Consider the following 27,042-nt stretch of genomic DNA (forward strand, 5'->3'; position numbering starts at 1 on the left):
AGCATGTTGTATTCGACGCATGTGATTTGATTTGAAATTAAGAATAACATTTTTTATGAATTTTTACCATAAAGCCAATTTCTTTCTTTACAGCTGGCCCATCTAGCGGAAATCACTCCGTTCTGTCTTCAGGGCAAGATTCATGACAATAAACATCAACCTGCCAAAAATATAGTCGTTTCTCTCACAGAGGGGCTGCTTGAAATGGCAGTGCATTTGCATACCATGACAGGCAGCCAGTTGTCTCTGCTTGTTTGTTTACCATTCCTCCTTCTGATGTTAGTTTTTTACCTCTGCCTTGTAATGGAGGTTCAGTGGGTACTGGAATGTATTGTTGATCGTTTTGTTACAATATACTGAGCTCTGCTTTGTTGTTGTGTTTTGAATCAAACTCTAGCATATTGTCCCAACAGGCTGTGTTGTGTGACTGACTCCTCTCTTCTCTCTGTCACAGTAACATCCTCAGTGTGGGCAGTGCCATGGACCAGGACTACAGCCAGAGCTACACACCCCAGACCCATACGCCCTTCATGTCCAACAGTGCCCCCCCCAGCAACAGTGGCACGGGCATCCTGCCCTCACCGGCCACCCCGCGCTTCTCCGCCCCCACACCACGCACTCCCCGTACCCCACGCACCCCCAGAGGACCCGCCAGTGTCCAGGGCTCGCTTAAGTACGAGAACTCGGACCTCTACTCGCCTGCCTCCACCCCCTCCACCTGTCGCCCTCTCAACTCAGTGGAACCTGCCACCGTGCCCTCCATCCCCGAGGCCCACAGCCTCTACGTCACCCTCATCCTCTCTGAGTCCGTCATGAACCTCTTCAAGGACTGCAACTTCGACAGCTGCTGCATCTGCGTGTGCAACATGAACATCAAGGGGGCCGACGTGGGTGTGTACCTGAGCGACCCCACGGGAGAGGCCCAGTACCCCTGCACCTGCGGCTTCAGCGCTGTGGTCAACCGCCGCTACGGCAACGGCTCGGGCCTCTTCCTGGAGGACGAGCTTGACATCATCGGACGCGACTCGGACGTCAGCCGCGAAGCAGAGAAGCGCTTTGAGGCACTGCGACAACATTCGCTGGAGAGGACGGGTGGAGGAGGGAGGGGGGAGAGGGTACCAGATGAGCTGATCTTACTGCTACAGGACCAGTGCACCAACCCCTTCTCACCCATGGCTGGGATGGAGCCTGACAGCCTGGCAGCGCGGGGGGCCGGGGGTTGTCCAGTGCCGGCCTGTGTGAGGGTAGAGGAGAGGGACTACCACAGTGACTGCTACATGGCTCTGGAGCACGGCCGCCAGTTCATGGACAACATGTCAGGAGGCAAGGTGGACGAGGCCCTGGTCAAGAGTACCTGTCTACACCACTGGTCCAAACAAAACGGTAAGAAAAGCACCTTTTTGTTGTTCTAACCAACATTCAAGTCTGTGTCTAATAATAAATTGTTCTTGGCATTTGGCCCTGTAGAGCTTCAGTTGGCTAGCATAACTAACCAATATAAACCAGTCTGTTCATTTTCCCTGACAGTTATCAGAATGTTGCTATCTTTTGTGTCGTCAGTGCTCTGTGTGTTCTCTTTCTAACCGTCCTCCCCCTCTCCCCAGCGGTGGTCGTCAGTGCTCTGTGTGTTCTCTTTCTAACCGTCCTCCCCCTCTCCCCAGCGGTGGACGTCAGTGCTCTGTGTGTTCTCTTTCTAACCGTCCTCCCCCTCTCCCCAGCGGTGGACGTCAGTGCTCTGTGTGTTCTCTTTCTAACGGTCCTCCCCCTCTCCCCAGCGGTGGACGTCAGTGCTCTGTGTGTTCTCTTTCTAACCGTCCTCCCCCTCTCCCCAGCGGTGGACGTCAGTGCTCTGTGTGTTCTCTTTCTAACCGTCCTCCCCCTCTCCCCAGCGGTGGACGTCAGTGCTCTGTGTGTTCTCTTTCTAACCGTCCTCCCCCTCTCCCCAGCGGTGGACGTCAGTGCTCTGTGTGTTCTCTTTCTAACCGTCCTTCCCCTCTCCCCAGCGGTGGACATCAGTGCTCTGTGCTCTCAGGACGTGTTGCGGGTGCTGCTCTCTCTCCAGCCTGTACTCCAGGATGCCATCCAGAAGAAGAGGACGGTGCGCTCCTGGGGCGTTCAGGGACCCCTCACCTGGCAGCAGTTCCACAAGATGGCTGGACGGGGCTCCTACGGTAAGCCACCAGCTCCAAGAGCCACTGGCTTACACAGGCAGATGCGACGTAGCCTGTGTTTGCAGGCAGATCAGTAGTTATCACAGTCACACTGCTATAGTCCAGATGTCAGCTCAGTGGGAAGGCTGTTGTGATGGGTTCACTTTGGGCTCTCAACCCTTCTCTGTGAATGTGACAGGTGGCAACGCTGGCTTGTTTAAAGCCCTAATCTAGTCTCATTTTCACCTCATTTAACACCTGATTTATTTAACAAAAGGCACATCTCAATAGGTGGTCCAGGTAAGTCATGACATGGCACAAGTGGGGGTGGTGGGGGCGGGGCGGGCGGTGGGGGCGGGGCGGACGGACGTTTCCTCTTTTGTTCTCTATTGCTCCTCTACCATCAGACCAACTCCTTGAAGTTTGCAGTTGTGTCTAAAAAACACTATTTTGCTAAAAAAATATGTTTTATCCTTTAGTGTGTCTACTTTACTGTTTTTATTCACCTTTATTTAACCAGGTAGGCCAGTTGAGAAAAAGTTCTCATTTACAACTGCGACCTGGCCAAGATAAAGCAAAGCAGTGCGACAAAAGCAAACAACACAGAGATACACATAAACAAACGTACAGTCAATAACACAATAAAGAAAAATCTATGTATTTCTACATAGATTCTATGTATTCTATGTATTTATACTTGGGATATCACTTTTCAACAGAAAAAGTTTTTGGTTTTTTTTATCGCTGGAGGATGACTAAGTACTTAATCCCTCTCTTCTCCCTCTCCTCTCCTCCCTTCCGTTCCCCCGCCCATCCTCTCCTGCCTCTCCTCCCTTCCGTTCCCCCGCCCATCCTCTCCTGCCTCTCCTCCCTTCCGTTCCCCCGCCCATCCTCTCCTGCCTCTCCTCCCTTCCGTTCCCCCGCCCATCCTCTCCTGCCTCTCCTCCCTTCCGTTCCCCCGCCCATCCTCTCCTGCCTCTCCTCCCTTCCGTTCCCCCGCCCATCCTCTCCTGCCTCTCCTCCCTTCCGTTCCCCCGCCCATCCTCTCCTGCCTCTCCTCCCTTCCGTTCCCCCGCCCATCCTCTCCTGCCTCTCCTCCCTTCCGTTCCCCCGCCCATCCTCTCCTGCCTCTTCTCCCTTCCGTTCCCCCGCCCATCCTCTCCTGCCTCTCCTCCCTTCTCCCCCCTCCTTCCCTCCATCAGGCACAGATGAGTCTCCAGAGCCCCTGCCCATCCCAACCTTCCTGGTGGGTTATGAGTATGACTTTGTGGTGCTGTCTCCATTCGGCCTGCCCTACTGGGAGAAGCTGCTGCTGGACCCCTTTGGCTCCCACAGGGACGTGGGCTACCTGGTGGTCTGTCCTGACAACGAGGCCCTGCTCCAGGGGGCTAAGAGCTTCTTCAGGGACCTCACCGCCGTCTACGAGGTGAGGCTGGAGAACGTCAACAACTGTCCATTTATCATGCAAGAGAGTGGGCATCTTGGACAGCTGAAGCAACCACCTTTTTGGAGTTGCCTGGTCCCAGATCTTGTGTTTTTCATGACAATGACCCATTGGAGTTGACCATAGGAGTTAGGGGTTAAGAGCATATGACCATAAATGCAAGAATGCACAAATAGATTGGGGACCAGGCTAGGGTTGGGGTCAGATGCGTTTTAATTTTGGATATGAAACATTTACAAATTCCTATTTGAAAACAAAGGTCACTTTTCAATTCTTCAATGAAATAGAATTGACCCAGACCTTACTAGACGCTTACTGACTTGCCTATTTAAATTAAACATTTTAAAAACATACTAGACGCTTACAACCCAGCCTACTGTAAAAAAAAAAAAAAAGGTCTGTCTACTCCATTTCCTTACCATTCCTTATTGCCTCGACATCAAGTCACTCAGTCACTCCTGTGCTGTTGTCTAACTATTCATCCAGCCCTCCTCTCCCTCCATGTTCCCTGCAGTCATGTCGTCTGGGCCAGCACCAGCCAATCTCAAAAGGTCACCCGGACGGCATCGTGAGAGTGGGCGGATCGGCTGCTAAGAAGCTAGCGGAGCAGCCCGTCAGCGATTGGTTCATCAAGGCTGCCAGCGGCAACAGCGATGCCTTCGCCAAACTCAAGCTCTATGCACAAGTCTGCCGCCACGACCTCGGTAGGTTCCAATGACGACACAGGTGGGGAATTGGTCGGGCTCAGGCCTTTCTGTACCCCCCATGCCCATATACCCAAGGCTTTAGAAGATCAAAAAGCCTATTTTTGGATTCTAAAAGGATCTTGCTTTTCTAAAAGGTTTGTTGTAGCGGATGCTGACTAAAGTGTAATGCTAGTTTGTTTAGATGGCTTATAAATGCAGATTTTCTCTGTGCTCCTGTCTCTGCCATCAGCTCCATACCTCGCCGCACAGCCTTTAGACAGCTCCCTCCTCACACAGCCCACGCCTCCTCCTGCCACCAACCAATCCTCATCCACACAATCCTCTGGCTCCTCCTCCACCACCTCGGCTTGCCCCCAAAACTCAGCGACCCCCTCCCTCCCCAACAACAGCAACAACAGCAGCAGCGTGCCTAGTAACAACACTGGTGTAGCCAACAGTGCCAACAGCACGGCGTCGTCAGGGAGCCAGCCCAGCAGTGGGGTGCAGTCTGCCAAGCCCAGCTCCTTCCCTCCCTTTGGGACCATGAGCATGCAGAACCAGGGCCAGGGTGGTGGCACCCAGGGAGGGCAGCTGGGCCAGCAGGCTGGAGCCCAGAACTCAGGCCTCCCCGGGGGGGACTCAGCCAGCCAGGCCCAGGCACAGACTGAACCCCTTGAGAGGTAGGTACAACACCGGGCCTGAATTCACTCATGCACACACACACACACAGTCCCCGGAGCGAAACCCCATTCCTTGTCCTAACTCCCTCTCTCTCTTGTCCTCCTCTCCAGCACCATGGAGCGAGAGAAGGTGGGTGTGCCGACGGATGGAGAATCTCATGCCATAACGTACCCCCCGGCCATCGTGGTGTACATCGTGGACCCCTTCACCTATGAGGAGCCTGAGGCGGGGTCCAGTGTGTGGACCCTGGGCCTGCTGCGCTGCTACCTGGAGATGCTCCAATTCCTCCCACCACACATCCGCAACTCTGTCTCTGTACAGGTAACCTCAACACAAGTCTGTCTCTGTACAGGTAACCTCAACACAACTCTGTCTCTGTACAGGTAACCTCAACACAACTCTGTCTCTGTACAGGTAACCTCAACACAACTCTGTCTCTGTACAGGTAACCTCAACACAACTCTGTCTCTGTACAGGTAACCTCAACACAAGTCTGTCTCTGTACAGGTAACCTCAACACAAGTCTGTCTCTGTACAGGTAACCTCAACACAACTCTGTCTCTGTACAGGTAACCTCAACACAACTCTGTCTCTGTACAGGTAACCTCAACACAACTCTGTCTCTGTACAGGTAACCTCAACACAACTCTGTCTCTGTACAGGTAACCTCAACACAAGTCTGTCTCTGTACAGGTAACCTCAACACAACTCTGTCTCTGTACAGGTAACCTCAACACAACTCTGTCTCTGTACAGGTAACCTCAACACAAGTCTGTCTCTGTACAGGTAACCTCAACACAACTCTGTATCTGTACAGGTAACCTCAACACAAGTCTGTCTCTGTACAGGTAACCTCAACACAACTCTGTCTCTGTACAGGTAACCTCAACACAACTCTGTCTCTGTACAGGTAACCTCAACACAACTCTGTCTCTGTACAGGTAACCTCAACACAACTCTGTCTCTGTACAGGTAACCTCAACACAACTCTGTCTCTGTACAGGTAACCTCAACACAACTCTGTCTCTGTACAGGTAACCTCAACACAAGTCTGTCTCTGTACAGGTAACCTCAACACAACTCTGTCTCTGTACAGGTAACCTCAACACAACTCTGTCTCTGTACAGGTAACCTCAACACAACTCTGTATCTGTACAGGTAACCTCAACACAACTCTGTCTCTGTACAGGAAACCTCAACACAAGTCTGTCTCTGTACAGGTAACCTTAACACAACTCTGTCTCTGTACAGGTAACCTCAACACAACTCTGTCTCTGTACAGGTAACCTCAACACAACTCTGTCTCTGTACAGGTAACCTCAACACAACTCTGTCTCTGTACAGGTAACCTCAACACAACTCTGTCTCTGTACAGGTAACCTCAACACAACTCTGTCTCTGTACAGGTAACCTCAACACAACTCTGTCTCTGTACAGGTAACCTCAACACAACTCTGTCTCTGTACAGGTAACCTCAACACAACTCTGTCTCTGTACAGGTAACCTCAACACAAGTCTGTCTCTGTACAGGTAACCTCAACACAACTCTGTATCTGTACAGGTAACCTCAACACAACTCTGTCTCTGTACAGGTAACCTCAACACAACTCTGTCTCTGTACAGGTAACCTCAACACAACTCTGTCTCTGTACAGGTAACCTCAACACAACTCTGTATCTGTACAGGTAACCTCAACACAAGTCTGTCTCTGTACAGGTAACCTCAACACAAGTCTGTCTCTGTACAGGTAACCTCAACACAACTCTGTCTCTGTACAGGTAACCTCAACACAACTCTGTCTCTGTACAGGTAACCTCAACACAACTCTGTCTCTGTACAGGTAACCTCAACACAACTCTGTCTCTGTACAGGTAACCTCAACACAACTCTGTCTCTGTACAGGTAACCTCAACACAACTCTGTCTCTGTACAGGTAACCTCAACACAACTCTGTCTCTGTACAGGTAACCTCAACACAACTCTGTCTCTGTACAGGTAACCTCAACACAACTCTGTCTCTGTACAGGTAACCTCAACACAACTCTGTCTCTGTACAGGTAACCTCAACACAACTCTGTCTCTGTACAGGTAACCTCAACACAAGTCTGTCTCTGTACAGGTAACCTCAACACAACTCTGTCTCTGTACAGGTAACCTCAACACAAGTCTGTCTCTGTACAGGTAACCTCAACACAACTCTGTCTCTGTACAGGTAACCTCAACACAAGTCTGTCTCTGTACAGGTAACCTCAACACAACTCTGTCTCTGTACAGGTAACCTCAACACAACTCTGTCTCTGTACAGGTAACCTCAACACAACTCTGTCTCTGTACAGGTAACCTCAACACAACTCTGTCTCTGTACAGGTAACCTCAACACAACTCTGTCTCTGTACAGGTAACCTCAACACAACTCTGTCTCTGTACAGGTAACCTCAACACAACTCTGTCTCTGTACAGGTAACCTCAACACAAGTCTGCGCGTGTGTGTGTTGATGAAAGAATGTTTGGTGGCAATGTTAGAACGTGTATGTTAGAACGTGTATGTTAGAACGTGTATGTTTATTTAGAATAAAATGTTTCACAAATAGTTGATAAGACTTTGTTTTAGTGCCAAATATGTCAGGCAGGATAATCGGTACAAGAGAAGACAGAATGTACTTTTGTTAAAGTTGTATGCCGACCGATTGGTTTCCACCTCTCCCCTCTCAGATCATCCCGTGCCAGTACCTGCTCCAGCCGGTGAGGAGCGAGGAGCGTCATATCTATGCTCAACACCTCAAGTCCCTGGCCTTCTCAGTGTTCTCCCAGTGCAGGCGGCCCCTCCCCAGATCCACCAACGTCAAGTCACTCACCGGCTTTGGCCCTGGCCTGGCCATCGACACCGCACTGAAGAGCCCAGAGGTAAACAAACATCCCTGTCAAAAACAAACATGACATGAGCCTAACTAACATTATCCCAACTTTAACTTAACTAACATTATGCAGCTCCTACACCAGGGGGGGGGGGGGGGGGGGGGGCATGTCGGGTCCTAAGTGTCTGCTGGTTTGAATCATTGACTGGTTTAGAGCTGGGAAACCAGGTGTGTGTGCTATGGGAAAACAATGATGAATGAAATGCCAGGGAGAACTGTAAACCGGCAGACACGACCTCCCCTGAGGACCAGGATTGCCCATCCCTGTCATAGCCTGACCCTCCCCTCTGCTCCTCAGCCCTCTGCTCCTCAGCCCCTCAGCCCTCTGCTCCTCAGCCTCTGCTCCTCAGCCCTCTGCTCCTCAGCCCTCTGCTCCTCAGCCCTACTCTGGCCATGTGTGGTGTGCCAGCAAGAGAACGATAGCGAGGGAGAGAGGAAAGGAGCACTGAGATGGAGAAAGTGTTACACTAACCCCCTTAGTCCTGGAACAAGACCAGGGGATCTTATAACCCTCTTCCTTCTCTCCAGTTTTCTTTCCATTATCTGCTTGGCTAGCTTCCGGAGACCTCCCTAAGGGCTTCCAGGCTACAGGTTTAGACAGGGAGAGGCCCCAGACTGCCACCCAATCCTATTTAACTTTCCCAGGCCAGCCAGCCACTACATTACATTTACCCTGTACACAGTGGAGTGTAGTGGAGTGGGGACTAGAGCAGGAGCTGAGCTACTTAGCTAGCTGGATAAATGGCATCTCAGTAGTGACACTGGTAGAATGTTGGCTGTCGACTAACCAACCCAGTGACTCTTGTACATACAATGTCTGTCTAGAGTAGACAGACAGATATAGTCCTGGGTTGTGTTCAGTAGGGCACAATGTACCTAAGCGTGTTGCAATGGTAAATAAAAAAATATGCATTGTTATTAGACATAAGTAGATAGCTACCTCCCAGTAAAATAAATATCCTTACTGAACATGACCCTCGTCTAACCCCTAACCTTTGACCCCTCTCTCTCTACCCAACAGAGACCAGAGTCTTTGCGGCTCTACACGCCTCCCTTCATCCTGGCACCCACCAAGGACAAGCAGACTGAGCTGGGGGAGACGTTCGGAGAGGCCTCTCAGAAGTACAACGTGCTGTTTGTGGGCTACTGCCTGTCCCACGACCAGCGCTGGCTCCTGGCCACCTGCACTGACCTGTACGGAGAGCTGCTGGAGACCTGCATCATCAGCATCGACGTGCCCAACAGGTGGGACTACCTGGCAGCACACACCATCATCATCCTCATCACTTCTACCACCATCTAGAGTCAGCAAACCTCAAGCAGAGCATTGCAAATGTATTTTGCAGCTAGTATTTTTCTTTTTTTTTGCAAAACAATGTTTGTTGTGGGTTGTTTCCAGGTAATGATGAAAACAATGTGTAGCCTTGAAGTATAGTGATTATTGCAAGATCAACAATCTACACGTTTCCTTCAACCTGGCAACTCCTTGGTGATTTGTAGTTATGAGTGTAGTGTTAAATGTTTTCAGTGTGACAGTATGTGGGTGTTTTTGTTCAGAGCACGGAGGAGAAAAGGCTCTGCCCGGAGGTCGGGCCTGCAGAAGCTGTGGGATTGGTGCTTGGGGCTGGTGCAGATGACATCTGTGCCATGGAGGGTGGTGATAGGTCGCTTGGGCCGAATGGGACACGGCGAGTTGAGAGGTGAGGAGGACAACAGTCAACCAGCAGTTTAGGATCTAGCCCTCTATAATATCAATGGGGTATTTAGGATCTAGCCCTAATTTAGGATCTAGCCCTCTATAATCTCAATGGGGTACTTAGGATTTATCCCTCTATAATCTCAATGGGGTACTTAGGATCTAGCCCTCTATAATCTCAATGGGGTATTTAGGATTTAGCCCTCTATTATCTCAATGGGGTACTTAGGATCTAGCCCTCTATAATCTCAATGGGGTATTTAGGATCTAGCCCTCTATAATCTCAATGGGGTATTTAGGATCTAGCCCTCTATAATCTCAATAGGGTACTTAGGTTCTAGCCCTCTATAATCTCAATGGGGTACTTAGGATCTAGCCCTCTATAATCTCAATGGGGTACTTAGGATCGAGCCCTCTATAATCTCAATGGGGTACTTAGGATCTAGCCCTCTATAATCTCAATGGGGTACTTAGGATCTAGCCCTCTATAATCTCAATGGGGTACTTAGGATTTAGCCCTCTATAATCTCAATGGGGTACTTAGGATCGAGCCCTCTATAATCTCAATGGGGTATTTAGGATCTAGCTCTCTATAATCTCAATGGGGTACTTAGGATTTATCCCTCTATAATCTCAATGGGGTACTTAGGATCTAGCCCTCTATAATCTCAATGGGGTATTTAGGATTTAGCCCTCTATTATCTCAATGGGGTATTTGGGATTTATCCCTCTATAATCTCAATGGGGTATTTAGGATTTAGCCCTCTATAATCTCAATGGGGTACTTAGGATCTAGCCCTCTATAATCTCAATGGGGTATTTAGGATCTAGCCCTCTATAATCTCAATGGGGTACTTAGGATCTAGCCCTCTATAATCTCAATGGGGTATTTAGGATCTAGCCCTCTATAATCTCAGTGGGGTATTTAGGATCTAGCCCTCTATAATCTCAGTGGGGTATTTAGGATCTAGCCCTCTATAATCTCAATAGGGTACTTAGGTTCTAGCCCTCTATAATCTCAATGGGGTACTTAGGATCGAGCCCTCTATAATCTCAATGGGGTACTTAGGATCTAGCCCTCTATAATCTCAATGGGGTACTTAGGATCTAGCCCTCTATAATCTCAATGGGGTATTTAGGATTTAGCCCTCTATAATCTCAATGGGGTACTTAGGATCGAGCCCTCTATAATCTCAATGGGGTATTTAGGATCTAGCCCTCTATAATCTCAATGGGGTATTTAGGATCTAGCCCTCTATAATCTCAATGGGGTACTTAGGATCTAGCCCTCTATAATCTCAATGGGGTACTTAGGATCTAGCCCTCTATAATCTCAATGGGGTATTTAGGATCTAGCCCTCTATAATCTCAATGGGGTACTTAGATCTAGCCCTCTATAATCTCAATGGGGTACTTAGGATCTAGCCCTCTATAATCTCAATGGGGTACTTAGGATCTAGCCCTCTATAATCTCAATGGGGTACTTAGGATCTAGCCCTCTATAATCTCAATGGGGTACTTAGGATCTAGCCCTCTATAATCTCAATGGGGTACTTAGGATCTAGCCCTCTATAATCTCAATGGGGTATTTAGGATCTAGCCCTCTATAATCTCAATGGGGTACTTAGGATCTAGCCCTCTATAATCTCAATGGGGTATTTAGGATTTAGCCCTCTATAATCTCAATGGGGTACTTAGGATCGAGCCCTCTATAATCTCAATGGGGTATTTAGGATCTAGCCCTCTATAATCTCAATGGGGTATTTAGGATCTAGCCCTCTATAATCTCAATGGGGTACTTAGGATCTAGCCCTCTATAATCTCAATGGGGTACTTAGGATCTAGCCCTCTATAATCTCAATGGGGTATTTAGGATCTAGCCCTCTATAATCTCAATGGGGTACTTAGATCTAGCCCTCTATAATCTCAATGGGGTACTTAGGATCTAGCCCTCTATAATCTCAATGGGGTACTTAGGATCTAGCCCTCTATAATCTCAATGGGGTACTTAGGATCTAGCCCTCTATAATCTCAATGGGGTACTTAGGATCTAGCCCTCTATAATCTCAATGGGGTATTTAGGATCTAGCCCTCTATAATCTCAATGGGGTACTTAGGATCTAGCCCTCTATAATCTCAATGGGGTACTTAGGATCTAGCCCTCTATAATCTCAATGGGGTACTTAGGATCTAGCCCTCTATAATCTCAATGGGGTATTTAGGATCTAGCCCTCTATAATCTCAATTGGGTACTTAGGATCTAGCCCTCTATAATCTCAATGGGGTACTTAGGATCTAGCCCTCTATAATCTCAATGGGGTACTTAGGATCTAGCCCTCTATAATCTCAATGGGGTATTTAGGATCTAGCCTTCTATAATCTCAATAGGGTACTTAGGTTCTAGCCCTCTATAATCTCAATGGGGTACTTAGGATCTAGCCCTCTATAATCTCAATGGGGTATTTAGGATCTAGCCCTCTATAATCTCAATGGGGTAGGATCTAGCCCTCTATAATCTCAATGAGGTACTTATGATCTAGCCCTCTATAATCTCAATGGGGTACTTTGCTGTTTTACACTCATCTTGTTTTACTCATTCTTTTCAATCTCCTCTATAAAACATTATTGCTAGTCAAAGAATAGTGGTGTCCTCAGAGGTACTTTGCTATTTTACATTTATCTTGTCTTACTCATTGACTTATTCTTCTCTTTCTTCCCTCTCTCCCTCCTTTCCAGACTGGAGTATTCTGCTGAGCAGGAGGAACCTGCAGTCTCTAAGTCGCCGTCTCAAGGAGATGTGTCGTATGTGTGGCATCTCTGCCTCCGACACTCCCAGCATCCTTAGCGCCTGTCTGGTCGCCATGGAGCCACAGTGCTCTTTTGTCATCATGCCAGGTACTATGTCCTCCTGCCTGCCTGCCTCTGTGTGTGTGTGTGTGTGTGTGTGTGTGTGTGTGTGTGTGTGTGTGTGTGTGTGTGTGTGTGTGTGTGTGTGTGTGTGTGTGTGTGTGTGTGTGTGTGTGTGTGTGTGTGTGTGTGTGTGTGTGTGTGTGTGAGCATGTACTTGCATCTGATGGATGGTGGCAGCCTGTTATAATGCATGTCGCTCCTTGTCGTTATCAGATTGATAGTTTTGAGGACACTGCTTCTCTCAGTCATAAACCACTAGTTCTCAGGCTCCATTTATTTCTGTGTGATGTGATGGAGCTCTAGATCAATGGGTTTATTTTGGGGAGTGATTGGCATGGACCATTGACACTGTCAGTGTATAATATGGGTCTACTGCTGTATATGAGGAGGGGCTGGACGGGTCCCTCCAGACCGGTGGTTTTGGTGAACGGAGACGGCTGTCTCCTTTCCCAGGACGTAGCTTTGACCCAGACATTGTGGGTTGTACTCAACAGATAATCATTATAATCTGTGAATAGAGCGCTGGACTAATTAATAATGGCCAGTTGAAAGATGGTTGCTTTTATTGGCACCACTTACATTTTTGCTGCATCAATTAAATGGTGTTACTAATTCATTCACAGATTAATTTAATGGATGATAGCTATAGCAGATGTCAACAGTTTTCATTTGTGTGTATACTGTATGCATTCAATGTAGATTCAATGAAGATGAACGTACTGTATTATTAGCCTGTCTCCCCCTCTCTCTCTCCAGACTCTGTGTCTACAGGCTCAGTGTTTGGCCGTAGCACCACTCTGAACATGCAGACGTCCCAGCTGAGTACTCCCCAGGACACGTCCTGTACCCACATCCTGGTGTTCCCCACTTCAGCCTTCGTCCAGGTGGCCAGCTCCAACTACACTACTGACACCAACATAGACATCGCCTTCAACCCTATCCCCGGTGAGTCACAATGCTTTTCCCTCTGGCCTCACCTCTCAACTCTCACCTTTGACCTCAATTCATCCGTTTTATTGGAAGGCTTCTACTGCAACTTGTGTTGTCTTATCTCTCTTGAAAATAATGGATTGAGTCCATTGGAAATAGTTTTTTGCGCTATTCAAGTTCTCAACTCCGTCTTGTTTTTTTGCTTCATATGGGTCTCTATCTCTCTCCATTTAGCCTCAGAGTATATTGAAAATTCAAAGCTTATTCTAAGTCTCTGTCCTCTTCTCCTCCCTTCTGTCTAGATGGGTCGGACGCCATCGGGATCTTTGACCTGCTGGATCAGGAGAACGACCTGGTGGACCCTGACATCATCAACATCCTGCCCTCCTCGCCCACCACCTCACCCGTACACTCCCCCGGCGGCCACTACCACCAGGGGGGAGACGGCAGCAAGGTAGGCCCACCACAACACATCTCATCTGTGTAGAGACTAGTAGTAGTACAGACTTTATAGAAGCAAAGAAATAACCTAAATTTAAGATTAACACAAAGTAATTTATACTGAACAAAAATATAAACGCAACATTTAAAGTGTTGGTCCCATGTTTCATGAGCTGAAATAAAAGATCCCATAAATGTTCCATACACACAAAAATCTTATTTCTCAAAAATCTTGTGCACAATTTTGTTTACATCCCTGTTAGTTAGCGTTTCTCCTTTGCCAAGCTAATCCACACACCTGACAGGTGTGGCATTTCAAGAATCTGATTAAACAGCATGATCATTACACAGGTGTACCTTGTGCTGGGGACAATAAAAGGCCACTCTAGAATGTGCAGTTTTGTCACAATACAATGTCACAGATGTCTCAAGTTTTGAGGAAGCGTGCAATTGGCATGCTGACTGCAGGAATGTCCACCAGAGCTGTTGACAGATAAGTTAATGTTAATTTCTCTACCATAAGCTGCCTCCAACGTCGTTTTAGAAAATTTGCCAATAAGTCCAACTGGCCTCACAACTGGAGACCACCGTGTAACCACGCCAGCCCAGGACCTCCACATCCGGCTTCTTCACCTGCAGGATCGTTTGAGACCAGCAACCTGGACAGCTGATGAAACTGTGGGTTTGCACAAATGGTCAGAAATCGTCTCAGGGAAGCTCATCTGCGTGCTCGTCATCCTCACCAGTGTCTTGATCTGACTGCAGTTCGCCATCGTAATCAACTAAAGTGGGAAAATGCTAATCTTCGATGGCCACTGGCATGCTGGAGACGTGTGCTCTTCACAGATGAATCCCCCCAACAGGGGCGGGCAAACGACAGGTCAAGGCAGGCAGGGGTCGATAATTACATTTACATTTACATTTAAGTCATTTAGCAGACGCTCTTATCCAGAGCGACTTACAAATTGGTGCATTCACCTTATGATATCCAGTGGAACAACCACTTTACAATAGTGCATCTAAATCTTTTAAGGGGGGGGGGGGGTTTAGAAGGATTACTTTATCCTATCCTAGGTATTCCTTAAAGAGGTGGGGTTTCAGGTGTCTCCGGAAGGTGGTAATTGACTCCGCTGACCTGGCGTCGTGAGGGAGTTTGTTCCACCATTGGGGTGCCAGAGCAGCGAACAGTTTTGACTGGGCTGAGCGGGAACTGTACTTCCTCAGAGGTAGGGAGGCGAGCAGGCCAGAGGTGGATGAACGCAGTGCCCTTGTTTGGGTGTAGGGCCTGATCAGAGCCTGAAGGTACGGAGGTGCCGTTCCCCTCACAGATAATCCAGAGTAGTGGGGCAAATGTACAGGACTGCAGGCAGGGTCAGGTCAGGCAGAGGTCGGTAATCCAGAGTAGGGGCAAAGGTACAGGATGGCAGGCAGGCAGGCTCAGGTTCAGGGGCAGGCAGGCGGGCTCAGAGTCAGGACAGGCAAGGGTCAAAACCAGGAGCGAGAGAAAAAGAGACTGGGAAAAGCAGGAGCTGAGACAAAACGCTGGTTGACTTGACAAACAAGATGAACTAGCACAGACAAACAGAGAACACAGGTCTAAATACCCAGGGGATAATGGGGAAGATGGGCGACACTTGGAGGGGGTGGAGACAAGCACAAGGGCAGGTGACACTGCCTCCTGTCGCAAGGATCTTTACAAAATTCCTGGAAGCAGAAAATGTCCCAATTCTTCAATGGCCTGCATACTCAGACATATCACCCATTGAGCATGTGTGGGATGCTCTGGATCGATGTGTACGACTGCATGTTCCAGTTCCTGCCAATATCTAGCAACTTCGCACAGCCATTAAAGAGGAGTGGGACAACATTCCACAGGCCACAATCAACAGCCTGATTACCGTAATTGCTGGACTATTAAGCGCACCTGAATATAAGCCGTACCCACTTAAATTTTTACAAATATGTATTTTGTACATAAATAAACCGCACATGTCTATAAGCCGCAAGTGCCTACCGGTACATTGAAACAAATGAACTTTACTCAGCCTTTAAACGAAACACGGCTTGTAACAAAAATAAATAGGCTTTTAAACGAAACACGGCTTGTAACAAAAATAAATAGGCTTTAACGAAACACGGCTTGTAACAAAAATAAAAAATAAATAGCAGTAAACAGTAGCCTACCAAGAAAGTCAAACTTCATTGCGGTGGCGATTGTTATGGCTTTCAGTCGGATCTGCACAGTTCCAACGTCTTATCATCGACTCATTAAGGCCAAGCTCTCGTGCAGCAGCTCTATTTCCTTTTCCAACAGCCAGATCGATCGCCTTCAACTTGAAAGCTGCATCATATGCATTTCTCCGTGTCTTTGCCATGATGAGGGTGACAAAATGACTACCGTAATCAGAATGATGGCAAGTTTGAGCGCGCTCGATTTACGTCACATTATGTGACGGTGCTCAGTTTTTTGGCGGCATGAATCTTGTGAAAAAAAAAAAAAAACATAAATTAGCCGCGTCATTGTATAAACCGCGAGGTTCATAGCGTGGGAAAAAAGTAGCGGCTTATAGTCTGGAAATTACGGTAACTCTATGCAAAGGAGATGGGTTGCGCTGCATGAGGCAAATGGTGGTCACACCAGATACTGACTGATTTTCTGATCCACGCCCCTACTTTTTTTTTAAAGGTATCTGTGACCAACAGATCTGTATTCCCAGTCATGTAAAATTCATAGATTAAGGCCTATTGAATTTATTTAAATTGACTGATTTCCTTATATGAACTCGAACTCATGAATTGTTGCATGTTGCGTTTATATTTTTGTTAAGTGCAGTAAAGTCGATTTGGCTTGGGATAAATGGCTGGATTGATAATGCTAGTGTTACTTAGTATTGAGGAGTTGATCTGTATTGTATGAAAAATCAATAGCCTTGTACAGTGTACATCAGGGCTATTCAACTATATTATTTTGGGGGCCAGATGTAAAAAGGTTAATTACAGGGAGGTCAGACATTTTCCACATGCGATTATTCTGTATAAAACTGCAACGCACAACCACCAATAAATAACTTTTCCTAAAATGAAATGTTGCTAAAAGTCATTAGGAAAGTGGAGGCCAGGCCGCTCAACCAACGTGAATGGAGATGCAACCAAAAAATGTGATCGTCATTGTAAAGGAAAAGGCGCAACGCTCGCTCATAACACTTCTTAAAAATAATTAGGTCATTTTAAAATCATCTAAAAACTAAGCATCTCAATAAATAACACAAGTATGTGGACACCTGCTCGGCATTAATATGAAGTTTGTCCCTTTTTTGCTGATATAACAGCCTCCACTCTTCTGGGAAGGTTTCCACTAGATGTTGGAACATTGCTGAGGGGCTTACATCCACAAGAGCATTAGTGAGGTCGGGCACTGATGTTGGGCGATTAGGCCTGGCTCGCAGTAGGCTTTCTAATGGATCCCTTTTTCTATGGGATTGAGGTCAGGGCTCTGTGCAGGCCAGTCAAGTTCTTCCACACTGATCTCGATCTCGACAAACCATTTCTGTATGGACTTCGCTTTGTCAATTGTCATGCTGAAACAGTAAAGGGCCTTTCCCAAACTGTTGCCACAAAGTTGGAAGCACAGAATCGTCTAGAACAGGGGTGTCAAACTCATTCCACGGAGGGCCTAGTGTCTGCAGGTTTTTGGTTTTTCCTTTCAATAAAGCCCTAGACAACCAGGTGTGGGGAGTTCCTAACTAATTAGTGATGTTAATTCATCAATCAAGTACAAGGGAGGAGCGAAAACCCGCAGACACTCGGCCCCCCGTGGAATGAGTTTGACACCTGTGGTCTAGAATGTAATTGTATGCTGTCACGTTAAGATTTCCCTTTACTGGAACTAAGGGGCCGAGCCCAAACCATGAAAAACAGCCCCAGACCATTATTCCTCCTCCACCAAACTTTACAGTTGGCACTATGTATTCGGCCAGGTAGCCCAGATTTGTCCATCGGAGTGCCAGATGGTGAAGCGTGATTCATCACTCCAGAGAACGCGTTTCCACTGCTCCAGAGTTCAATGGTGTCAAGCTTTACAAATCAAATCAAAATGTATTTGTCACATGCACCGAATACATACTTACTTACAAGCCCTTAACCAACAATGCAGTTCAAGAAATAGTTAAAATATTTACTAAATAAACTAACTAAAATCAATCAATGGGTAACACAAGAAATCTATATAACAATAACGAGGCTATATACAGGGGGTACCGGTACCGAGTCAATGTGCAGGGATACAGGTTCATTGAGGTAATTTGTAAAGTGCCTATGCATAGATAATAAACAGTGAGTAGTAGCAGTGTAAAAACAAAGGGGGGGTCAATGTAAATAGTCCGGGTGGCCATTTGATTAGTTGTTCAGCAGTCTTATGGCTTGGGGGTAGAAGATGTTAATGAGCCTTTTGGTCCTAGACTTGGTGCTCCGGTACCGCTTTCCGTGCGGTAGCAGAGAGAACAACAGTCTATGACTTGAGTGACTGGAGTCTTTGACAATTTTCTGGGCCTTCCTCTGACACCGCCTAGTATATAGGTCCTGGATGTCAGGAAGCTTGGCCCCAGTGATGTAGCGCCTTCCGGTCAGATGCCGAGCAGTTGCCATACCAGGCGGTAACTGTAGAACTTTTTGAGGATCTGGGGACCCATACAGTGGGGCAAAAAAGTATTTAGTCAGCCACCAATTGTGCAAGTTCTCCCACTTAAAAATATGAGAGAGGCCTGTAATTTTCATCATAGGTACACTTCAACTATGACAGACAAAATGAGGAAAAAAATCCAGAAAATCACATTGTAGGATTTTTAATGAATTTATTTGCAAATTATGGTGGAAAATAAGTATTTGGTCACCTACAAACAAGCAAGATTTCTGGCTCTCACAGACCTGTAACTTCTTCTTTAAGAGGCTCCTCTGTCCTCCACTCGTTACCTGTATTAATGGCACCTGTTTGAACTTGTTATCAGTATAAAAGACACCTGTCCACAACCTCAAACAGTCACACTCCAAACTCCACTATGGCCAAGACCAAAGAGCTGTCAAAGGACACCAGAAACAAAATTGTAGACCTGCACCAGGCTGGGAAGACTGAATCTGCAATAGGTAAGCAGCTTGGTTTGAAGAAATCAACTGTGGGAGCAATTATTAGGAAATGGAAGACATACAAGACCACTGATAATCTCCCTCGATCTGGGGCTCCACGCAAGATCTCACCCCGTGGGGTCAAAATGATCACAAGAACGGTGAGCAAAAATCCCAGAACCACACGGCGGGACCTAGTGAATGACCTGCAGAGAGCTGGGACCAAAGTAACAAAGCCTACCATCAGTAACACACTACGCCGCCAGGGACTCAAATCCTGCAGTGCGAGACGTGTTCCCCTGCTTAAGCCAGTACATGTCCAGGCCCGTCTGAAGTAAGATGTAAGTTTGCTAGAGAGCATTTGGATGATCCAGAAGAAGATTGGGAGAATGTCATATGGTCAGATGAAACCAAAATATAACTTTTTGGTAAAAACTCAACTCGTCGTGTTTGGTGGACAAAGAATGCTAAGTTGCATCCAAAGAACACCATACCTACTGTGAAGCATGGGGGTGGAAACATCATGCTTTGGGGCTGTTTTTCTGCAAAGGGACCAGGACGACTGATCCGTGTAAAGGAAAGAATGAATGGAGCCATGTATCGTGAGATTTTGAGTGAAAACCTCCTTCCATCAGCAAGGGCATTGAAGATGAAACGTGGCTGGGTCTTTCAGCATGACAATGATCCCAAACACACCGCCCAGGCAACGAAGGAGTGGCTTCGTAAGAAGCATTTCAAGGTCCTGGAGTGGCCTAGCCAGTCTCCAGATCTCAACCCCATAGAAAATCTTTGGAGGGAGTTGAAAGTCCGTGTTGCCCAGCAACAGCCCCAAAACATCACTGCTCTAGAGGAGATCTGCATGGAGGAATGGGCCAAAATACCAGCAACAGTGTGTGAAAACCTTGTGAAGACTTACAGAAAACGTTTGACCTCTGTCATTGCCAACAAAGGGTATATAACAAAGTATTGAGAAACTTTTGTTATTGACCAAATACTTATTTTCCACCATAATTTGCAAATAAATTCATTAAAAATCCTACAATGTGATTTTCTGGATTTTTTTGCTCAATTTGTCTGTCATAGTTGAAGTGTACCTATGATGAAAATTACAGGCCTCTCTCATCTTTTTAAGTGGGAGAACTTGCACAATTGGTGGCTGACTAAATACTTTTTTGCCCCACTGTATGTTGAGGATCAGCATGGCAGATGTGTTGTTGCCTAACCTTACCACCTGGGGGCAGCCCGTCAGGAAGTCCAGGATCCAGTTGCAGAGAGAGGTGTTTAGTCCCAGGGCCTTAGGTTAGTGATGACCTTTGTGGGCACTATGGTGTTGAACGCTGAGCTGTAGTCAATGAACAGCATTCCCACATAGGTGTTCCTTTTGTCCAGCTGGGAAAGGGCAGTGTGGAGTGCGATTGAGATTGCGTCAATTGTGGATCTGTTGGGGCGGTATGTGAATTGGAGTGGGTCTAGGGTTTCTGGCATGATGGTGTTGATGTGAGCCATGACCAGCCTTTCAAAGCACTTCATGGCTACCGACGTGAGTGCTACAGGGCGGTAATCATTTAGACAGGTTACCTTCGCTATCTTGGGCACAGGGCCAATGGTGGTCTGTTTGAAACATGGAGGTATTACAGACTTGGCCAGGGAGAGGTTGAAAATGTCAGTGAAGACACTTGCCAGTTGGTCAGAGCATGCTTTGAGTACACATCCTGGTAATCCGTCTGGCCCCGCGACTTTGTGAATGTTGACCTGTTTAAAGGTCTTGCTCACATCGGCTATGGAGAACTTGATCACACAGTTGTCCGGAACAGCTGGTGCTCTCGTGCAAGCTTCAGTGTTGCTTGCCTTAAAGCGAGCATGAAAGGCATTTCGTTCGTCTGGTAGGCTCACATCACTGGGCAGCTCGCGGCTGGGATTCCCTTTGTAGTCCTTAATAGTTTTCAAGCCCTGCCACATCCGACGAGCGTCAGAGCCGTTGTAGTAGGATTCAATCTTAGTCCTGTATTGACACTTTGCCTGTTTGATGGTTTGTCTGAGGGCATAGCAGGATTTCTTATAAGCGTCCGGATTAGTGTCCCACTCCTTGAATGCGGAAGCTCTAGGCTTTAGCTCGGTGCTGATGTTGCCTGTAATCCATGGCTTCTGGTTGGGATATGTACGTATGGCCACTGTGGTGACGACGTCGTCGATGCACTTATTGATGAAGCCGATGACTGAGGTGGTATACTCCTCAATGCCATTGGATAAATACCAGGAAAATATTCCAGTCTGTGCTAACAAAACAGTCCTGTAGCGTAGCATTCGTGTCATCTGACCACTTCTGTATTGAGCAAGTCACTGGTACTTCCTGCTTTAGATTTTGCTTGTAAGCAGGAACCAGGAGGATAGAATTATGTTCATATTTGCCAAATGGAGGACAATGGAGAGCTTTGTATGTGTCTCTGTGTGGAGTAAAGGTGGTAGGTTTGCCTGCATTAAAGTCCCCGGCCACTAGGAGCTCCGCTTCTGGATGAGCATTTTCTTGTTTGCTTATGGCCTAATACAGCTGGTTGAGTGCAGTTTTAGTGCCAGCAGTTTGTGGTGGTAAATAGACGGCTACGAATAATATAGATGTAAACTCTCTTGGTAGATAGTGTGGTCGACAGCTTATCATAAGGTACTCTACCTCAGGCGAGCAAAAACTTGAGACTTCTTTAATATTAGACTTCACGCACCAGCAGTTATTGACAAATAGACACTCCACCGCCCCTCATCTTACCAGACGTAGCTGCTCTGTCCTGCCGAAAAACGGAGAAGCCAGCCAGCTCTATATTATCCGTGTCGTCGTTCAGCCAAGTCTCGGTGAAACATAAGATATTACAGTTTTTAATGTCCCGTTGGTAGGATAGTCTTAATTGTAGATCGTCCAATTTGTTTTACAATGATTGCTTGTTGGCCAATAATACAGAGGGTAGTGGTGGTTTACTCTCCAACGAATTCGCACACAGACCTCAGCTCCCTGTATTTCTGTCCTTTCTTTACGCAAATGACAGGGATTTGGGCCTTGTATTGACAAAGCAGTATATCCTCCGTGTCGGACTCATTAACGAAAAAAATCTTAGTCCAGTGAGTAGTCACTGTTCTGATGTCCAGAAGCTCTTTTCGGTCATAAGAGACAGTAGCAGCAACATTATGTACAGAATGAGTTACAAAAAATGCGAAAATACTAACAAAATAGCACAGTTGGTTAGAAGCATGTAAAATGACAGCCATCCCCTCCGGCGCCAGCCATCACACTCCAGCCAACAATTGGCATTCCGCATGGGGATCTTAGGCTTATATGTGGCTGCTCGGCCATGGAAACTCATTTCGTGAAGCTAACAGACTTGTTGGAGAGGTGGCATCCTATCACGTGGAAAGTCACTGAGCTCTTCAGTACAGGCCATTCTACTGCCAATGTTTGTCTATGGAGATTGCATGACTGTGTGCTCAGTTTTATACACCTGTCAGCAACGGGTGTGGCTGAAATAGCCAAATCCACTCATTTGAATGTGTGTCCACAAGATTGTAGTGTATGTCATATCAGGTAATGCCAAATTCCAGTCTAAAGGAAGTATATTTGGAATTCATTCGCCTCAGTCTATCAAGGCACAAGGTGAGACCCAAATGCAGACACAAGAGGCAGAAGGTTGGAGTCTTTCAATGCTTATTAATCCAAAGGGGGTAGGCAGGAGAATGGTCGTGGACAGGCAAAAAGGTCAAACCCAGATCAGAGTCCAGGAGGTACAGAGTGGCAGACAGGCTCGTGGTCAAGGCAAGCAGAATGGTCAGGCAGGCGGGTACAAAGTCCAGAAACAGGCAAGGGTCAAAACCGGGAGGAATAGAAAAATAAGAATGCAAAAAGCAGGAGAGATGGAAATTCGCTGGTTGACTTGAAAACATACAAGACGAACTGGCACAGAGAGACAGGAAACACAAGGATAAATACACTGGGGAAAACAAGCGACACCTGGAGGGGGTGGAGACAATAACGAGGACAGGTGAAACAGATCAGGGCGTGACACAGTCATTCGGTGTGTTTTTGTCACACTCTTCTAAGGAGTCCTTGTGAGTATCAGAGAGGGAAACAGAAGTCACGTATGAGTTCCTTAGAGTCGTAGCTTTCAGGAAAGTAGTCATAATATTTTAGCTTAAACTGTTCAAATGCTTGAGCCAAATTCATATGAAGAAAATATTATCAACATGCCATATAGGCGCTAAAAACCGATAGAAACCACACTAGACAACCACCATTATTGTCATTTTGGCACTGAACATCGGATTTTGGCAGGGATTTTCCCCCCAGATTTGATTAATGTTCAGAATTTTTAAAAGGGCCAATGTAAATGAATAAACGGTACGGATCTGGCCTGTGGGCCACCAGTTGTATAGCCCTGTTGTACATTATAACAAGCCAGAGACTAACTCCTCCTCCCTTCCAGGGCCAGAGTACGGATCGGATGGAATCCCACGATGAAGCTCCTAACATCCTGCAGCAGCCCCTGGCCCTGGGCTACTTTGTGTCCACAGCCAAAGCCGGCACACTGCCTGACTGGTTCTGGTCAGCTTGCCCTCAAGCTCAGAACCAGTGTCCTCTTTTCCTCAAGGTATACCTGTCAGACAACCTCTGCCAGCCCTCACTCCTGCATTATTATATGTATTCTGATTTTATGCTAGCTAGCTTGAAGTACTTATTAATGGTCTTTTTTTTTAAGGATTGTTTTTTACTGATAGGAGTTGACAGACTAAAGCTTGCAGTTGGCATATCAAACACTCAGAGTTAATTGAAACATCCTTTTCTTTAGACCTGTATTAATATTCACTTGCTCAGGATATCAGCGATTGACTGACATTTGCTCTGGTATTACTGTGTGAATGGCTTAACTAGGCCTGTCACTGACTCCCTGTGTGTCTTGTATTGTCTTTGCTCAGGCCTCTTTGCACCTCCACGTGTCTTCAGTGCAATCAGATGAACTGCTGCACAGCAAACACTCCCATCCCCTTGACTCCAATCAGACCTCGGACGTACTCAGGTAAACACACACCCACCCACACACACTCTGCAGTCACACACACAATCTGCAGCCACACACACACACACACACACACACACACACACACACACACACACACACAATCTGCAGCCACACACGCGCACACACAATCTGCAGCCACACATACTACACTCTGTGGTCACACATGCACTCTCATCTGTGAATCTCATCCACAGCTCAGCCATTGAAGATATTAAAAAATGTCCTAGGCTGTCTCTGTATCTAATGTGCTTATGGAAGAGAGAGTGAAGTATTCCACTTGATATCAAGGTTTTTGCTCTCTTTGAGAGGTGTTCATTGTGAATAACACGTGTTTTATCTCTCCTCCTCCCTCTCTCCTCCTCCTCTCTCCTCCTCCCCCCGCCCTTCTCTCTCCTCCCCCCTTCAGATTTGTGCTGGAGCAGTACAATGCCCTCTCTTGGCTGACGTGTGACCCCGCAACGCAGGACCGGCGCTCCTGTCTGCCCATCCACTTTGTGGTGCTCAACCAGATGTACAACTTCATCATGAACATGTTGTAACAAATAGCCTGAGGGGGAGTAGGAGAAGAGGGGACACGTCCAACCTGACAGGCTGATGCTGGACTGCAGTGTTGGACTTCACTATGCGTTGTGTGGGTCTAGATCTGAATAGGAGATCAGAGGGCTTCCGGATGGAAGGAAGCCCTCAGCCATAACAACGGGCAATAGAAACGTCTCAGTCTGCTCCTGCCACTGTGACACACACAAGAAGATGAAGAAGGAAGAGGAGGAGGAAGAAAAAGAGGGCGATTTCTGGAACGGGTTATGCTAATAACAGGAACAAGAGAAAAAGAGATCCATAGTCAGACAGTCCTTTTGGAAAACGTCTGTAAAGTATTGGAAGAAAAGGAACATTTCAGTGAACAAAAACTTGAGAATGGATCCTTGGTTTTAAGACCTGAAATATTCACTATTTTCCTTTGGATAAAATGTTATCCAAATGAAATGCCTGCATCTATCTTATTTATTATACGTTTTTAAATGTATAATTTGTCTTATTTCTTAAACTCTTTTATATATATATATATAAAAAATATAGAAGGTTTATATCGCCTTCCTGCTTTTTAAGCAACTTGTCGAAGATATATGTAATAATCTGAATTAAAAAACAAACAAAAACCCAGAAAAATGTAATAAAGTTGCAGTAGGTTGCTTTTAGAGTATTATTTTTTTGTATTGGGGACAAAATATTTGTATTGTCACGATGTACAGAAGAAGTAGATTGGAGAATTATGTCCATCCCTTTGTGCGTGCAGGATTTACAGCTAAGCTGTAGCAGCAGTGGACTTGTACAGCAATGAAGTTCACTGTGTTCAAATAAAGAGGTACATTGTCGTATATAGTATTTTATACCACACATTTAGACACACAAACCAAACGGCAATATATATATATAGAGAGATATATATGAATGCCATGCCAGCGATGGGTGGTGCGGCTTCTGTTTTAGGAATAAAGTGTGTCAACTCAATTTTACATGTGCTTGTGTGTTGTGGTTCTTGCTTATTGGGTGAGTGATTGTGATGTGCAACTATTTGACAAGGACACCAATAGTGGAGTGGAAGAAAACTATTGGCTTCTCTTGGATGTAGCTGACCTCACGTTTGACCCCTGTCTGGTGACAGATCTTGATGGAGAAAGAAAAAAGAATAGAGCAAGAAAGGTTCCTTTCAGATTCAGCACATCCCTCTATACCTCTTCTTATCCATACAAATCCCAATTTGCTCTTGAGGTTTTGCTTTTTGGCACCATTTCTGAGTGGTAACAGATGCATTTGGACCAACTCCATTTGACTTCTGTGTGGTGTAAATAAATAACTTTGGCCAAATGGATGGGTGCCCATTGGATATGCAGTGTTTATTTGTGCAGAGGAAGATCATATCTTATATCTTCACCTGTTCAGAATAAAACTGTCCTTTCAGTAAAATCCAAATTTGACACCGCATGGTGTATTCATGCATAAGCTTGCAAGACATTTTTTATCATCAAGATGTACTACTATGGTCTGCTTTTGTGTGTAAATAGACCTCTATTCATACATACATATATATATATTTTTTGTGCTACATTACTTTTCTGTTTTGTTCATAGTCCAAATCGAGTGTTTGGTTGACAAATAGTTCCTCCCACAATACAGGTGATGGCTGCATGCCGTTGGTGCGAAGCAACTTCATGACCTTTGATGACATGAGTTTTGTAAAGTTCAAGCAGTCAACATTACTGTTGTCGCGTTCAAAACAACAGGGAACTCGAAAATCTCAGACTTCAGTGAGTTCAAACTGGGAAATCAGAAAAAATGACTTCCGGCTGGGAACTCTGGCCTCTTTCTAGAGCTCCAACTTTCCGACCTGAAGATCACTAACATCGTGATTTGACCTTGTATTTTTCTAAGTTCCCAGTTGTTTTGAACGTAACATGAGAATCCCAAACCACCCCCTTTTGCCCCTACCAAATACTGATGTGCAGTTCGCAAACGATTAGTTCTTTTTGAATGACTTAACTGACTCGAGAGTCATGATTCGTTTTTCCGAGTGATTTGTTCACTTGACCTGCTGGCCGCAATGAATTCCAGACCCGGCACAAGAACGGGTCTGTAACCAGTCTGTCATTATAACTATAAAGAACCCATCCAGAGCCTGATATGCCTTATGAATATTTATATATGCACATTTTCGTGGAACAGTTTCATTACAATAATAACGTTTTTGTTTCTCAAAATCATTGTCATGTGGTTAATCATAAAAATCTGAAGTTATAAAAATCTAAAAGTTTAAATTCAACTAGCCTCTGCTATATGGACACTGTGATCTATTGCAGCTAAAGAAATGAGAGCATAGAACTCAGATAGCCTATAGGCCAATGCAGCAGTAGGCCTATAACTTCCATCATCAACTAAGTAAAAAAACAGGCCTAAAGTGGACAAATAAAAACAGTAGAAAGTATCCTATTCTTCCCTACATATTCATGCATTCTGGA

General features: G+C 46.2%; 1 protein-coding gene across 1 annotated transcript in view; it reads left to right on the forward strand.

The window, feature by feature from the left end:
* Window positions 1–25,542, forward strand: part of LOC120057068 (mediator of RNA polymerase II transcription subunit 13-like) — a 165,277-nt gene extending 139,735 nt beyond the window's left edge. The window contains exons 16-30 of the mRNA XM_039005459.1: window positions 455–1,383; window positions 2,004–2,171; window positions 3,353–3,576; window positions 4,109–4,298; window positions 4,531–4,960; window positions 5,072–5,282; window positions 7,674–7,865; window positions 8,898–9,121; window positions 9,434–9,576; window positions 12,309–12,467; window positions 13,239–13,427; window positions 13,715–13,866; window positions 23,435–23,599; window positions 23,925–24,025; window positions 24,435–25,542. Coding sequence (XP_038861387.1) covers window positions 455–1,383; window positions 2,004–2,171; window positions 3,353–3,576; window positions 4,109–4,298; window positions 4,531–4,960; window positions 5,072–5,282; window positions 7,674–7,865; window positions 8,898–9,121; window positions 9,434–9,576; window positions 12,309–12,467; window positions 13,239–13,427; window positions 13,715–13,866; window positions 23,435–23,599; window positions 23,925–24,025; window positions 24,435–24,567 — 3,610 coding nt within the window. The 3' untranslated portion in view covers window positions 24,568–25,542. The remainder of the gene's footprint in view (window positions 1–454; window positions 1,384–2,003; window positions 2,172–3,352; window positions 3,577–4,108; window positions 4,299–4,530; window positions 4,961–5,071; window positions 5,283–7,673; window positions 7,866–8,897; window positions 9,122–9,433; window positions 9,577–12,308; window positions 12,468–13,238; window positions 13,428–13,714; window positions 13,867–23,434; window positions 23,600–23,924; window positions 24,026–24,434) is intronic.
* Window positions 25,543–27,042: the final 1,500 nt, after the last annotated feature.

The sequence above is a fragment of the Salvelinus namaycush genome, chromosome 12 (assembly GCF_016432855.1).
Source record: "Salvelinus namaycush isolate Seneca chromosome 12, SaNama_1.0, whole genome shotgun sequence".
NCBI classification, from domain to species: Eukaryota; Metazoa; Chordata; class Actinopteri; order Salmoniformes; family Salmonidae; genus Salvelinus; species Salvelinus namaycush.